General features: G+C 35.8%; 1 protein-coding gene and 1 pseudogene across 2 annotated transcripts; one reads left to right on the forward strand and one right to left on the reverse strand.

Annotated features, from left to right (window-relative positions):
• The first annotated feature begins 10,078 nt into the window (after window positions 1-10,078).
• Window positions 10,079-12,419, forward strand: LOC145101098 (uncharacterized). Its single transcript, XM_079038260.1, has 2 exons — window positions 10,079-10,707; window positions 11,813-12,419. The coding sequence occupies exon 1, from the start codon at window positions 10,217-10,219 to the stop codon at window positions 10,667-10,669; it is 453 nt and encodes a 150-aa protein (XP_078894386.1). The 5' UTR covers window positions 10,079-10,216; the 3' UTR covers window positions 10,670-10,707; window positions 11,813-12,419.
• LOC145101097 (rhamnogalacturonan I rhamnosyltransferase 1-like) lies at window positions 10,803-11,819 on the reverse strand (annotated as a pseudogene). Its single transcript, XR_013705458.1, has 2 exons — window positions 11,304-11,819; window positions 10,803-11,222 (listed from the first exon to the last, which is right to left on the reverse strand). The product of XR_013705458.1 is annotated as a rhamnogalacturonan I rhamnosyltransferase 1-like (transcript).
• Window positions 12,420-14,954: the final 2,535 nt, after the last annotated feature.

Below are 14,954 nucleotides of genomic sequence, written 5' to 3' on the forward strand. Positions count from 1 at the left end.
ATGGAATTCATAACACTTTTCATGTGTGTTATTTGAGGAAGTTCACGGGAGAAGTTCCCGACATAATTCCAATCTCTGAATTGAGAACTGATGAGAACAAAAGGTTGGTTGAAGAACCAGAGGCAATTGTTGACCGAAAGACTAAGAAATTGCGACGCAAGATGGTTGGGTTAGTGCTTGTCCGATGGAAACACACGAATGGGCCGAATCTCACCTGGGAGACGGAGAGTGACATGATGGGTCGCTATCCGCATTTGTTTGTTGATGTGTGATTCCGGGGACGGAATCATTCTAAGGTGGAGAGAATTGTAACGCCTGTGTTTCCGGGCTTGCCGTTTTTAGCAATGTAATAGTCTAGGTTAACCTTTGTAACCCATTTTCAAATAATAAGAATGTATTATTTGAGTATTATGTGTTTTGTGCTTAATTGCTTAATTATGTGGTCTGATTAATTAAGAATAAAAATAAGCGTCAAAATTTAAGTGTAAAATAAACTTAATATCTTTGGTTAATGTTGTAGTAGTTGAAACGAGGTTTCCGAATATATATAGAACGCTCAAATCTGACTTCGTATGAGGAAGTTACGATTTATCGAAGTTTCGGCTTAGCGGTGTGCAGCCTGAAATACTCGAATTGAGATCGAGCGGTTTTTAGCTGAAGCAATCTAAATGAGAATCGAAGATCTCATTGTTGGTATCGAAGCGATAAAAAGTTAGGCGAGAACGGACGTCAAACGAAGAAGTTATGAATTTATAACGAAAGTTTCTGTCGCGGCCTATTAAAAATAATTAATAAAAAAATAAAGTCAAAATTAGCCGATGGAGTCTAAACGAAAGTCGTAGAGCATGGTCTCACCTTTCCGTGGATATAAAGAACGTCGAAAACGGAGTTCGTATGTAGAAGTTATGAATTTCTGAAGTTTATTAATCTTTTTGTATTTAAATTTAAATCAAAATCGGAGGTATTATCCGAAGACGAGTCACCAGTCCGATCCGACGTATGCCCTGCGTACGCGAGTACGCCCTGCGTACTCCGGAAGTGTCGACACTTCGGATGACGCATGCAGTGACGATTTCGGACGCTGTACGCGCTGCGTACGCCTGTACGCCCCGCGTACTCCGAGGTTCCAGCCTCTATAAAAGGGATCCGAAGGCAGCCGGCCATTTTGCCAATTTCTTCTCTTCTCTCTCCCGTTTTTCATCGTTTTGCGTGCCAGAAATACCCCGAAGCCCCGGTATCATACTCTAGCCCCGAGGCAAGTCCCGAGACCCCGAAGATCCCGAGAAGCGCGGTTCCCGAGTCGAAGCTCTGCCCGCGAGAAGTTCGATTTTCGAGGAGATCTTCCAGATCTGCTGAGGAATACTACTTCTATAAGCCGTAGCTCTGTCCGATCATCTTCTGATCAAGTGAGTGTATACTACCTTTCATAAACACGATAATAATACAAGTGCGATTTGAGTGTATTAAGTAAATTGTGGTTTATATGTGCGAGGGTATAGTTACTTTCTTCTAACGAGTAACTATGAAGTATTTTATATACTTGTTATGTGTATATTTTGTGATTATATGCGTGAATGGATATTCACATTATTCTATCTCATAGATCTGAATTGTTTTCTATGGAATACGTGTTATGTGGTATGCCTCATCTGTTATGTGGAGTATATATTGAATGAAAATGATATACAGGTTTTAAATTATGTATAAAAATATATATTTCTGTCTACTGATATGTTGGGTAGAACATGGGTAGATAGTTGGTGTGTAATAAACAGATGAGAGGCCTCGATGTTGTTGTTGTTGTTGATCTAGTTATTCAGCGGAGTATGGATAACGACCACGGACTCCTTCTAGACAGTCCAGTGGAACGCTAGCAGGTTCATAACCTGTAGGTGTTGTGAACGATGTGTTCACCGGTGTACTCTATCCCCCTCATGGTTGCCTTTAGGATATCTATTGTTGAGGAAACCCCTTCGCAGTGATGTCCGTCCCGATGAAAATCCTAGATTAGGTCCCTTGAGATAGTTGTTTTAGGGACGTAAAGTGAGGATAACGGGAATGGGTAATAGGGATAGTGATTGGTTGGTGGAAATTAAATATAACTTATTTATTGTGGGTTGAAAACCCTATATGCTCACCAGGCTCCCAAGCCTGACCCACTCAGTTTTATTTGTATTACAGGAAGTGGCACAAGGGCGTAAGATGGATGGATCATCTTGTTGTTTTGTTTACAAGTCTGTATATGTATATATTTGTTGAATGACTTGTAATGTTTATCGTTTATGCTTTATGGTCTGTATCGGAACATGACATCCCGAGTTTTGATTATATAATGAAATGCATCTCTTGATGAAATGCTTTGATAAATATTATTTTATCATGTTTTGTTTTGGGAACAAATTCCGCAACTCTTTCAAATCAAAAGGATTTACTCTGAAAATATTTAAAAGCATAAATGAAAATCGGTCTTTTCTGGCTGAGATTTTGGGGATGTCACATGATTAGAGTAAGAGTCGCAAGAGAAAAGAGTGTAGCGTCTTTCTATAACGACGAGTCTTCCTCCCAGTGAACCGGTTGTACCCCAAATCAAAACAGGTGAACAAGTAAGTATATTAGGGTGCCTGAGAGAAACATGTCGAAGGAACTCGGTAAATGACCCCCATAACTTTAGAAGAAGGGGTACTCCTATCTTTTGATTAGGAAAGTGGTACATACCAGAGGGTAGCGACTGTTTATTAAAAACACAAGACTCTTCTAAGTGGTAACATGATGTATATAGTCAAAGGGGGCACCATTCTCTCTCCTACTATCAATCGTTCTAATCTAGACAAGTGGGTTAGTTCGTTTCACCCTCTGCAACACAATTCTTTGTCTTCGATCGTGATCATGTTCGACGAAAGGTAGCTGTAAGGTTTCATCATAGTCACTTTATATGGACATTCTTATCCATGTTTGTCTTCTTTTTGAAGACTCATTTACACCCAACTGTTTTAAGGCTAGGTGTGTGATCAACCAAGTTCAGACCTTGGTTATCTTACATGGATTGAATCTCGCTCTCCATAGTCTCCTTCTATATAATAGTATCTAGGCTTGCCACAACTTCCTGATAGCTAGTCAACTCATATGTGCCAACCATTGACTCGTCCCCTTCAGTAATATGTAGACCATAAAACTCAGGTGCATGACATTCTCTACCATATCTACGAGGATGAGATGAATGTATGTTAGATTCCTCAATAACCCTTTGTTGAGACTCAACAGGTCTTTCAACCTCTGTTTGATTTCTAATGCCAACTTTAGGTTCCATGTTGGTTCAATCTTAAACTTCTTCAAGACAATCTCGCTCCCACTAGCCTATTTGGATATCAACTTCCTCTCCCGGAAGACTGCCTTCAAACAAAAAACACTTTATTCTTTGAAGGTTTGTAAAAAAAAATACCCAAAAGACTTGGTATGATATCCAAAAAAGTAACCCTTCTCGTATCTGGGTTCTAGTTTGTCTAGCACTTCATGAAGAACGAAAGCCTTACAATCTCGAACCCTTACGTGTGCTAGTGATGGTGGAACCCCACTCTAGATTTCAGAGAGTGTCTTGGAAAACTTATTGGTTGGTACAAGGTTAATGACTCTTCTATCAGTCTTCATGATACAATCCATGAGCTATGCAGAAGCATAATGTAACTCATCATGAATCAGATCAAATAATGATTGGTTTCACATCCTAACTACATTGTTTGTAGCAATGTCTTGATTGGAGATTGTTGTGAAAGGATTTCACAATACCTTAGATGATTGTTTGTAACACATGTGTTTCTGGGCTTGTCATTAATGTTGATATAATAGTCTAGGTTAACATTTGTAACCCGTTTTGAAATAATAGAAGTGTATTATTTGAGTATTATGTGTTTTGTGCTTAATTGTGTGTCTTAATTTAATTAAGAATAAAAATAAGCATCAAAATGAAATATTATATAAAGCCTATATCTATGGATAATATTGTAGTAGTTGAAACAAGGTTTCCGAATATATAAAGAATGCCGAAATCCGAGTTATAACAAAGAAGTTATGACCTGTCGAAGTTTCGCGACAGAACCGACACGACGTTGAATGACGTAAAAAGTGAATTTACATTAGAGCGATATTTATCCCCAGTGATCTAAACGAATGTGATAGAGTTCATTAAACCAATAACGTGCATAAAAAGAATGCCCAAATCTGACTTCGTATGAGGAAGTTATGATTTTTCTAAGTTTCAGCTTAGCAGTATGCTGCCCGAAACTCGAATTCGAGATCGAGTGATTGTTGGTCGAAACAATCTAAAAGAGAATCGAGGATCTCGTTGATAGTACTGCAATTGTGAAAAGACATACGAAAACAAACGTAAAATGAAGAATTTATGAATTTATAACGGAGTTTTCCTGTCCCGGCTTACTAAAAATAAATAATAAAAATAAAATCAAAGTTAGCCGACGGAGTCTAAACGAAAGTTGTAGAGCCTAGTCTCACCTAAAAAGGAGTTCGTGTGAAGAAGATATGAATTTCTGAAGCTTTTAAATAATTAATATTTATTATTTAATCTTTAATTCGGATGGATATCCGAAAGAGTCACCGATCTGATCCGAACTACGCCCAGCGTACCCCGATGCATGCACCGCCTCGCACTCAAGTGCTCCGATGACGTAAGCGATCACGAATCCGAAGCGTACGCCTCGCATACTGAGCATTACACCCAGCGTAATGCGAGGCTTCAGCCTCTATAAAAGGCATGCAAGGGCAACCGATCCTTTTGCTCAATTTCTCTTCTCTCTCTCTCTCTCTCTCTCTCTCGTTTTGCATTGTTTTGCGTGCAACTTATACCCCGAATCCCCGATATCATTCCCGAGCCCAAAAGAAAGCCCTGAAGCCCCGAAGATCCTGAGAAATGCAATTCCCGAGCCGAAGCTCTGCCCGCGAGAAGCCAATTTTTGCGAAGATCTTCCAGATCTACCGAAGAATACTACTTCTACAAGCAATAGTGATGTCCGATCATCTTCTGATCAAGTGAGTGTGTAGTTACTTTCTTCTAACGCATAATTATGAAGTATTTTATACAAAATATGTGTTATGTGTATATTTTGTTGTTATATGTGTGAATGTAAATTCACTTTCTTCTATCTCATAGATATGATTTATTCTCTATGAAATACGTGTTATGTGTATGTGTCTCATCTGTTGTTTGGAATATGTATTGAATGAGAATGCTATACAGGTTTTAAACTATGTATAAAAATATATATTTTTATCTACTTATATGTTGGGTAGAACATGGGTAGATAGTTGATGTGTGATAAACAGATGAGAGACCTCGATGTTGTTGTGGTTGATCTAGTTATTCAGCGGAGTATGGATAATGACCACCGACTCTTTCTAGACAATCCTGTGGAACGCTAGCAGGTTCATAACCTGTAGGTGTTGCGAACGATGTGTTCACCGGTGTACTCTATCCCTCTCATGGTTGCCTTTGGACTTTTATTGTTGAGGAAACCCCTCGTGGTAAAGTCCATCACGATGAAATTCCTAGATTAGGTTCCTTGAGATAGATGTTGTTTTAGGGACGTAAAGTGAGGATAACGGGAATGGGTAATCGGGTTATTGTTGGATTGTTGGTGAAATTAAATATAATTCTTTATTGTGGGTTGAAAACCCTATATGCTTACCAGGCTCCCAAGCCTGACCCACTCAACTTTGTTGTATTACAGGTAGTGGCGCGAGAGCATAAGTTGGATGACTTATCAAGATCTTTTGATATTAGACCAGTTGTTATATGTAACTGTTGTATGGTCTATCTTTTGTTGTTTATGCTTTTGATCTGTTTATCGGAACATGACATCCCGAATATTGTTATATAATGAAAATGCATCTCTTGATGAAATGTTTTGATAAACTTTATTTTATCATATTTTGTTTTGTGAACAAATTCCGCAACTCTTTTAAATCATAATGATTTACTCTAAAATTATTTTAAAAGCATAAATGAAACCGGTCTTTTCTGACCGTGATTTTGGGGATGTCACATCGTTGGACCACTTGACCGGTCAACCCGGTTGTCTACTGACGTGACATGATGATGTGTTAGTTTTTGTTGACGTGGCATGTTAGCATGGCATGATGACGTGTCAAAATTGAAAAAATAATTACACAAAAGACACTAAGTTTTCATTTTTTTTAATTTTGACACTAAGTTTTTTTTAATCTATTTTGACACTTTATTTGTTTTGTTCCAAGTCAAACATCATTTTATACATTCAAATCATAATGTTATGTATAAATATGTATCAGTTATATTATTAAGATATCTTTCAAAAATACGTAACTTTAAAATGAGTTTTGATGTGTGAAATGCACAGTCAAGCAAGCTAATATGGTCTTGGGAACACAAAGGTCGGGGGTCGTTTTAACTACCAATGGACCGTTCACTGTATATATTGATAATTTTTTTGTTCTTGCAGATATACTTCTTGATTTGTTGGAAAAAATGATAACATGCTAATAATGAATGAAAAATATAGTTATAATATAACTAATATATATATATATATATATATATATATATATATTTATACATAACTTTATGGTTTGAATGTAAAAAACCCTATATTTATACAAAAAATGTCGTTTTGAAGTGAAAAAAAAAATTTATACAGTTTTAAATGTGTGTGTGTGTGTATATATATATATATATATATATATATATATATATATAGAGAGAGAGAGAGAGAGAGAGAGAATGGTCAATTTTGATTGAAAAAAATGATATTCAATTTGGAACAAAAACATTGAGTGTCAAAATTGAAAAAAAAAATTTAAACTTAGTGTCAAAATCGAAAAAAATAAAAACTGAATGTCTTTTGTGTAATTTTTTTAATTTTGACACGTCATCATGTCATGCTAGTATGTCACGTCAGCAGACAACCGAGTTGACCAGTCAAGTGGTCAGATTTGTAAAAAAATTAAAAGCACGGTCTCCAATTTAAAACAAAAAATAACGTCATGTCAAAATTGATTTTTAAGGCCATCATGTATACAAACCATGAAGCCCTCCGTGGTTTACGTGACAACGAAAAAAGTTCGTGCACAATGGGGCTCTTCCATTTCTTTGACCATTTTCCTGGCCGTTGAATGGCTAAATTTTTTTAAAAAAAATTTTTACATATCATTTTCACCTATAATTACCCCATTCTAAACCTTATTTCTTACACCATTATTTTCTTACTCTATACACAAAATACCCACAACATTTTCACAACCAAAAACCATGGTTCCCAACCTAAACACCACTCCAAACTTTAGAAATCGCAAACTCGATAACGTTTTTGCGTTAAACACAACCCCTCGCCAATTCCCGACCATGGAATCACCTCAAGGTGGTTTTGTTAATTTGCTTCAAACCGGTCCCTCTATCCAAAAAACAACACTTTTTCAACAACAATATCAAACTTTACCGGCCTTCCAACAACAACAACTTCAACAATATCAAGCTTTCCAACAATTCTAACCACAACCATCACAACCTCCTCATTTGTCGGATTTTGTTTCAGAAACTCAACTTTCACCTCCACTTCAACCTAAAAAGAAAAAAAGGAAAAAAAGACCCAACCCAACACCACCCAAAAAAGAGTCCCATGGACAAAAAAGGAAGAACAAAAGCTAGCTGAGGCATGAATTTCGGCTTCCCAAGACCCACTCGAAGGCGATAGCCAAAATTTTGGTTGTTTTTGAGAGAAAGTTAGTATAGTGTTTTACGAGCTAACGACAAGTTAAAGCTAAAATCCCGATCAAATTAGCTCGAAGTGGCGCGATACTCGACTAAAGTGCACCGAATTTGGAGGAATTTACAAAAATCTCCTAAACATATGAAAAAGCAGGGCCAACGATTTTGATGTCTTCAAGGCGGCTTTGGACCAATTTGAAAAAATAACACCGATATGCAAGGCTTTTCCGTATGTGAAACTTTGGCTAAAGTTGAAAGACGCTCAGAAATGGAAGGAGCAAACAGAAGGAAATTCACAATCATCTGGTTCAAAGCATTTAAGAAACCCTGACGGAACGTCTCAACAATCGGACGGGCAAACACATTTCAACATCAACGATGATCCGCTCGATATTGAAGACAAGCAACCTCTTCGTTGACCCGTTGGAAGAAGTAAAACAAAAAAGCGGCTTCAACGGCTTCAGGATCTAGTGTTATGGATCCATTTGGAGAGAAGTGCACGTTTAATAAACAAAGATGGAGATGTTGAGTCGGGTAGAACAAAAAAATGATAGAAACACAATCTGTGATTCAACAAAAACCAATATGGCAATCTTGAAAATGAAAACGGACGACTTCGAAGGCGAAGATTTGGAGCTATTCCTCGCGATGAAGGAGTTCGTTCGAGTCTGACGTAGGAATAGGGGATAGTTTATTTTTAGTTAAGCTTGGTAATTTTAGGTTTTTTATTTTGAGTAAATTACACGAATGGTCCCTACGGTTTAGGGTAATTTGTAGGTTTAGTCCATAACTTGTTTTTTAACTCGGAAGGTCCCTACTGTTTGTTTTTGTTACGCGCTTGGTTACTGTCTTACCTAAACATACTATTTTAACCTTGATTTTTTTTAATTTATTTAAATAAACACAACCCCAACCCCACCTCATCACCTTACCTTACCTACACTACCATTTTTTCTTATTTAAATAATAGTCTTTTTAGGTAAGATACGGACCAAGCACGTAACAAAAACAAAAAGTACGGACCAAGCACGTAACAAAAACAAACAATAGGGACCTTCCGAGTTAAAAAAATAAGTTAAGGACCAAGAGCGCAAATTACCCCAAACAATAGGGACCATTCGTGTAATTTACTCTTTTATTTTTAATGTTGTTTTTTTTAATTCATGTAATTTTTATTTTTAATGTTATTTTTTTATTTTAATTAATGTAATTTTTATTTTTAATGTTATTTTTATTTTTAATGTTATTTTTATTTTTTTTCTTTTAATTAATGTAATTTGGTATTTTAAATTAATGAAAACTAGTATTTTTTTTAAAATATATATGATTTTTATGTATTTTTTTATTTAAGTTTAATTAAAAAAATGAGGTTGAGTGGTTGTTTAGTGGTAGGTATCTCATGGTTAGTAGTAGGGAATATGATGATAACGTAGCACATGAGCGGCTCAACCAATTTGGGGGCTGTAAGCGAACCAAAATTTTGGGGCCCTTTCGCCTTTACTATACTCCTCAATCGTATTGACATACAAGTTCACTCTTTATGTTTTCTTCATGGATAATTTTAAAATGGTATAAATGAGCTTTCCTGTTGTAATAACCTAAATCAATAAGAATTGGATGAAAATTTCTATATGATTCTTATAACACCTAATATAACAAAAGTACATATCAAACTTGTTACGAAAACCTATCATTCACTTTCAAGAATTTATGTATTTAGGAGTAGATAGCTCAATCACATAGCTATATTCTAATCGAAAAAGTAATTGAAAGTGATATGACTAATGAATCAAATCACCCCTACATTGTGCTTTCTATAAGATGTGATTTTACTCATACCCATTTCAATAAATGATAATACATGTAGATGACTTCTAATAGAGAATCGACAATCGAGATAGAAGATACTAAAATACATTAAGGAAAGAAAAATAGTCTAACAGTAAAATAATGTGAAAGTGAAACACATACATATGAGGATTTGAATCGAGAATCAAGATAGAAGTCAAAAGAATAGAAAACGAATGCGTATTTCTTCGGACTCGTTCACTTATAAATCGGAAACGGATGAGATAATGTGTCGTAGGTATCAAAATCGGTAGAAGAATGCAACGTCGTTTTAGTTTCATGAGTCTAGCGATCGTTGATTTATTTTGTAGTTACCGGATTGTGTGTTTTAATGGACTAAACATTTGTACTTTGAAGAATATGAGACCCCTTAGAATTGGAGCCCTAAGCCCTAGCTTAAAAAACTTATTCATAAGCCTATCTTGGTTAGAGGTGTGTGTAATATAAATTTTGTGATTTTTATGATATTTAACGTATTAACTTTTATAAGTTAGATGATGATTGAAAATTTGCAACGGAGGGTTTAACTTTCAGAGCACCTTCTTCTTTATTCCCCGTCAAATTCAAGTTTCAACCCAATCAAAACCCTAAAACCACGCCACAACAAACATCATCACCATGTCTTCATCTCCATCCGAGAAATCCCAAAACCCACAATCAGATCACACCGCCGACCACCCTAAAACCCTACACCCTCAAAACCCAGATCAAGAATCTACAGAGCCGTCTCCAACACTCGAAGAAACTGAAAATCAAGAAGCCGAAGAGGAAGGAGAATGCGGATTTTGCTTATTCATGAAGGGAGGCGCCTGCAAAGAAGTTTTTATCAACTGGGAAAAATGTATTGAAGAAGGCGAGAAAAACAATGAAGATATAGTCGATAAATGTTTCGAAGCTACCTCAGCGTTAAAGAAATGTATGGAAGCGAATCCAGATTACTACGGCCCAATTTTGCAGGCGGAGAAGGCGGCGGAGCAGGAAGCAATCAAGCAGTTGGACAAGGAGAAAGAGGCCGCCGCCGCAGCCACATCAGATTCAGGGGAGGAGCAACAAAAACCGGCGAGTTCTTAATTTTTGGGGAAAATCGATAGCATAAGGAATTTTTTGAGGTAATTACGACGAAAAACCGGGAATCAATGAAATTTTTTGTTGAATTTTATAATTAAGATACATGAATTTAGCGTAGCCACATGACTGGTTGCTTAATTTTCTAGTTTTAAGTTTTGATTTTCGGTTTACATTGAAGATTGATTGCACAAAATGAATACGCCCGCATTCTTGATTTGCTTCTTTTATCAACTATTGTCTATCAAACAGAATATGCCCAAAAGAATCTAACAAGAAACAATCAACAACATATAAACAAATCGAATTTACATTTCCATTCATCTTGATCAAATTAACTATCACTAAATAATCTTGAGGGTTTGCATAAAAATAATCTTCTTCCTTGGGTTTGTTAGCAACAATCCAACGATCATCTGGTTGGCCTATTCTTTTCCTGTGTGCCATTTTTACAGCACCCGAGAACTGGACCCATGAGATCGTCCCATTTTGGTGCAAATCTATTAAATTTATAAGCTTTTTTCTATCTAATCTTATAGTTTTCTTGAATCCAAGTTATCTGCATATAAAATTTTAATGACACGTTTAAGCATTCGGTATTCTTTTGTTTATTGAAAAAAAAAAAACAAGTGAACCTTACCTTCGTTGACCTTCGACAAGTTTAGTCATGTTGCCATCATAAGAAGGAACAAAGATGTTACCATAGGTGGAAATGTGTTGCATAATGGTGCAAATCTCTTTTGACCACCGTAAATTTCACCGGATGCAATGTATATTTGTGTGTTTTGGTCAAAATCCATTGCTCGTAGGGTCAACGCCACCTCCTCGGGAGTAAGAGGACATAAACCTTGTGATCTCCTCTCTAAAAAAATAATGATTTCACGTGATACCAACATTGATCTATTTTGTTGCAAGATTCATGATTCATCATCCTAACTTTCTTATGGCCGAATTGAATTGTTAGCTTTTCCATAATATACCCCGAAAATCAAATTTTGGCCACGAAATCCATAATCATATACTAAAAGAAGTCGGGAATTTGAATACTCCTTGTAGTTATTAAAATTCAGTTATAAAACAACAAAGAAAAAGGCCTAATTGAAACAAAGATTAAAGATTTCTAAAGAGGAGTCGATTACTCACTTGCAGGAGGCAGTGGTGGTAGGGATGAAATGGTCTTTTCAACTTGAATTGATAGTGTGTCTGGATTATGCAACCCGGTTAACAATTTTCAGTACACCGAAAGGTTGGAATTTTCAGTAACCAGGTTGAACCAATAGAACGCTAAAACAAGTGGGATCGAAACCTGAGAAATCCCAAATTGGGTGTTCGGGAGTTTGGAAAAAGATGTAAATTCTCATGATTTAACATCACATTGAAGTCGTAAATACGTGAAAACGATCAAATTAACCTAGATTTTCGAAATGAAGAACTTGGTGTTGAGGAATTTTCAAAGAGATTGGAGATTTCGGGATTTAACTATCGAATTGAAGAAACAAAAAGCGATCGAATTAATCTAAATCTTTGAAAAGACAAACTGGGTGTGTGATTTGGAAATAGATCAAGTAATGGCGATGGTGGAGACGAGTAATGAGCAGCGGTGGTGGTTATTTGCTGTTAATGTGTGATTGTTCAGTGGAGGTGAGAAAATCACAAGCAAATTACTTTTGATGTTCGAAATAGAATTTCAATTTTTGAATGTTTCCGTTGCAGACGTAGTTGTTGTTTTTCAGATAATATCCAGCAAAGTTATTATTATTATTATTATTATTATTATTATTTTTTTTAAGAAACATAGAATGAATTTCAGTTTTGGGCAGTTTGGTTTGGTTAAATTTGTATTTTTGGTCCAATCTTTGAAATATGGTGAAGACGCATCCTTATGGTTTAAAGATATTAGGTTTTTGGTACTACTTTACCCTTTCTAATATGTTTTTTTTCAATGTTCTAAATGATGTAAGGTGTGATTTGGCGGCAATGTAAAGTCTCAAACTTTTTCGAGCCATAGCGGTCATGTCGTTTGTAAGGCGTGACTTAAGGCGACAATTTTGTATATAATTAATATATATATATATATATATATATATATATATATATATATATATGACTTACGATGGCATTTTGTTAAAGTTTGATGACAAATACAAGCCTTGAAGTCATGACAAACTTTTTAAAACCTTGATTTTTTTTATTACATGTTTACAATTAATAATAGGAAGAAAAAAAGTTTGACGACGACATTACATGTCTACATCTCTAAAACATCGTACCCGTCTTGACCTTTCCTTCTCACTACCTCCCTCGATCTATATCCTTACAGTCAGTCGTATCATCGACGTCCCAAACTTTTATCGTTATGTGCTCCTCTTTCACCTGATTGTGGGTTGTTTTATCAGATTGTTGGATTTGCCTTCACTATCGTTCCTTATTTTTTTTTTCATCTTCGTCCCATTCTCTCTCTCTCTCTCTCTCTCTCTCTCTCTTGCGCGCACACACACACACATTCACCTGATGGAATATGTGCAATACAAAACAAAAACAATAGCTACGAAGGCAATGAAAGCACAAAACATATTCCAAAAACAGATCACAGATTCATAACCAATTCGCAACAATTTTTACATCATGGTTAGGCCATATACACATCCTTTGAAAGTTTTTCGTTAAGGAAAACAATTCTTACATCCATTTTTCATATTTCATAACCATAAAATGTTGCTATGACAAGTAATATCCTAATAGACTTTATCATTATTGCTATTGGCGATAAGGTTTCAACATGGTCAATTCCTAATAGACTTTATATGCACATTCCATCCATGTTTGTCTTCTTCTTGAAGACTCATTTACACCCAACTATTTTAAGGCCAGATGTGTGATCAACCAATTTCAAACCTTGGTTATCTTACATGGACTGAATCTCGTTCTCCATAGTCTCCTTCTATATAGTAGTATATAGGCTTGCCACGACTTCCTAGTAGCTAGTCAACTCATCTTTGCCAACCATTGACTCATCTCCTTCAATAATATGTAGGCCATAAAACTTAGGTGCATGACGTTCTCTACCATATCTACGAGGAGGAGATGAATGTATATTAGACTCCTCAATAACCCTTTGTTGAGATTCAACATGTCTTTCAACCTCTATGTTGAGTGCCAGTGCCAACTTTAGGTTCCATGTTAGTTGACTCTTAAACTTCTTTAAGAGCAATCTCTCTCCCATTAGCCTCTTTGGATATCAACTTCCTATCCTGGAGACGGCCTTCGAGCAACAAACACTTTGTTCTTTGAAGGTTTGTAAAAAAAACCAAAAGACTTGGTATAATATTCAACAAAGTAACAATTCTCGTATCTGGGTTCTAGTTTGTCGAGCACTTCATGAAGAACGAAATCCTTACAATCTTGAACCTTTACATTTGCTAGTAAGGGTGGAACCCCACTCCAGATTTTAGAGAGTGTCTTGGAAAACTTATTGGTTGGTACAAGGTTAATGATTCTTGTATCAGTCTTCATTATACAATCCACAAGCTATGTGGAAGCATAATGTAACGCATCATGAATCAGATCAAATAATGATTGGTTTCGCATCCCAACTACATTGTTTGTGGCAAAGTTTTGATTGGAGATTATTGTGAAACGATTTCACAGTTCCTTAGATGATTGTTGGACTTCTTGACTAATATGCTCACTACCTATATTGGATATGAGTTTCTTATCTTTTTGCACAGTCGATTCTTTCGTTTTAGAAAGCTCTGAACACCTTGAAGGTCTCAGGCTTATGTTTAATCAGATAAACACATTCATATTAACTGAATGTAACAAAGTTTTATCTAACCACGCATTGTAGTCAATCTGAATGGCCACATTAGTGTAAAACTAACCCCAATATATATTTTCCCCACCAATTGGTGCTTCAGTCATCAATCTTGATAAAAAATACTTGCATTTATCCTAAGGCTAGTGGACAAATGACTTCCAAAATCTTTTTCACTTGGATATTTGGTAATGCATTTCTCATTTATGTGACCAAGAGGACGACCCCGTGAATACGTTTCATCTAAAAGTTTTAGATGCAGTTGAATCAACGTTGAACTATTATTATTATACTAGTTTTATAGATTTCATGACTGAATTTTGCTTTTAAAATAAGAACCCCATTTTCATAACACAAAATACTTTTAAGTTAAAATAGGTCATAACCATCTCATGAAACATTGTATAAACAATTTCAAACATAGGACCATAGACAAAACACTAGAGAGAGTGAGTTGATTATTGATCCTATGGATAG

The sequence above is a fragment of the Lactuca serriola genome, chromosome 4 (genome assembly GCF_051521515.1).
Source record: "Lactuca serriola cultivar US96UC23 chromosome 4, Lser_US96UC23_V15, whole genome shotgun sequence".
Lineage (NCBI taxonomy): Eukaryota > Viridiplantae > Streptophyta > Magnoliopsida > Asterales > Asteraceae > Lactuca > Lactuca serriola.

Bases quoted from the DNA above. Each gene is read 5' to 3' on its own strand.
- LOC145101098 (XM_079038260.1), top strand. From the start codon at position 10,217: ATGTCTTCATCTCCATCCGAGAAATCCCAAAACCCACAATCAGATCAC.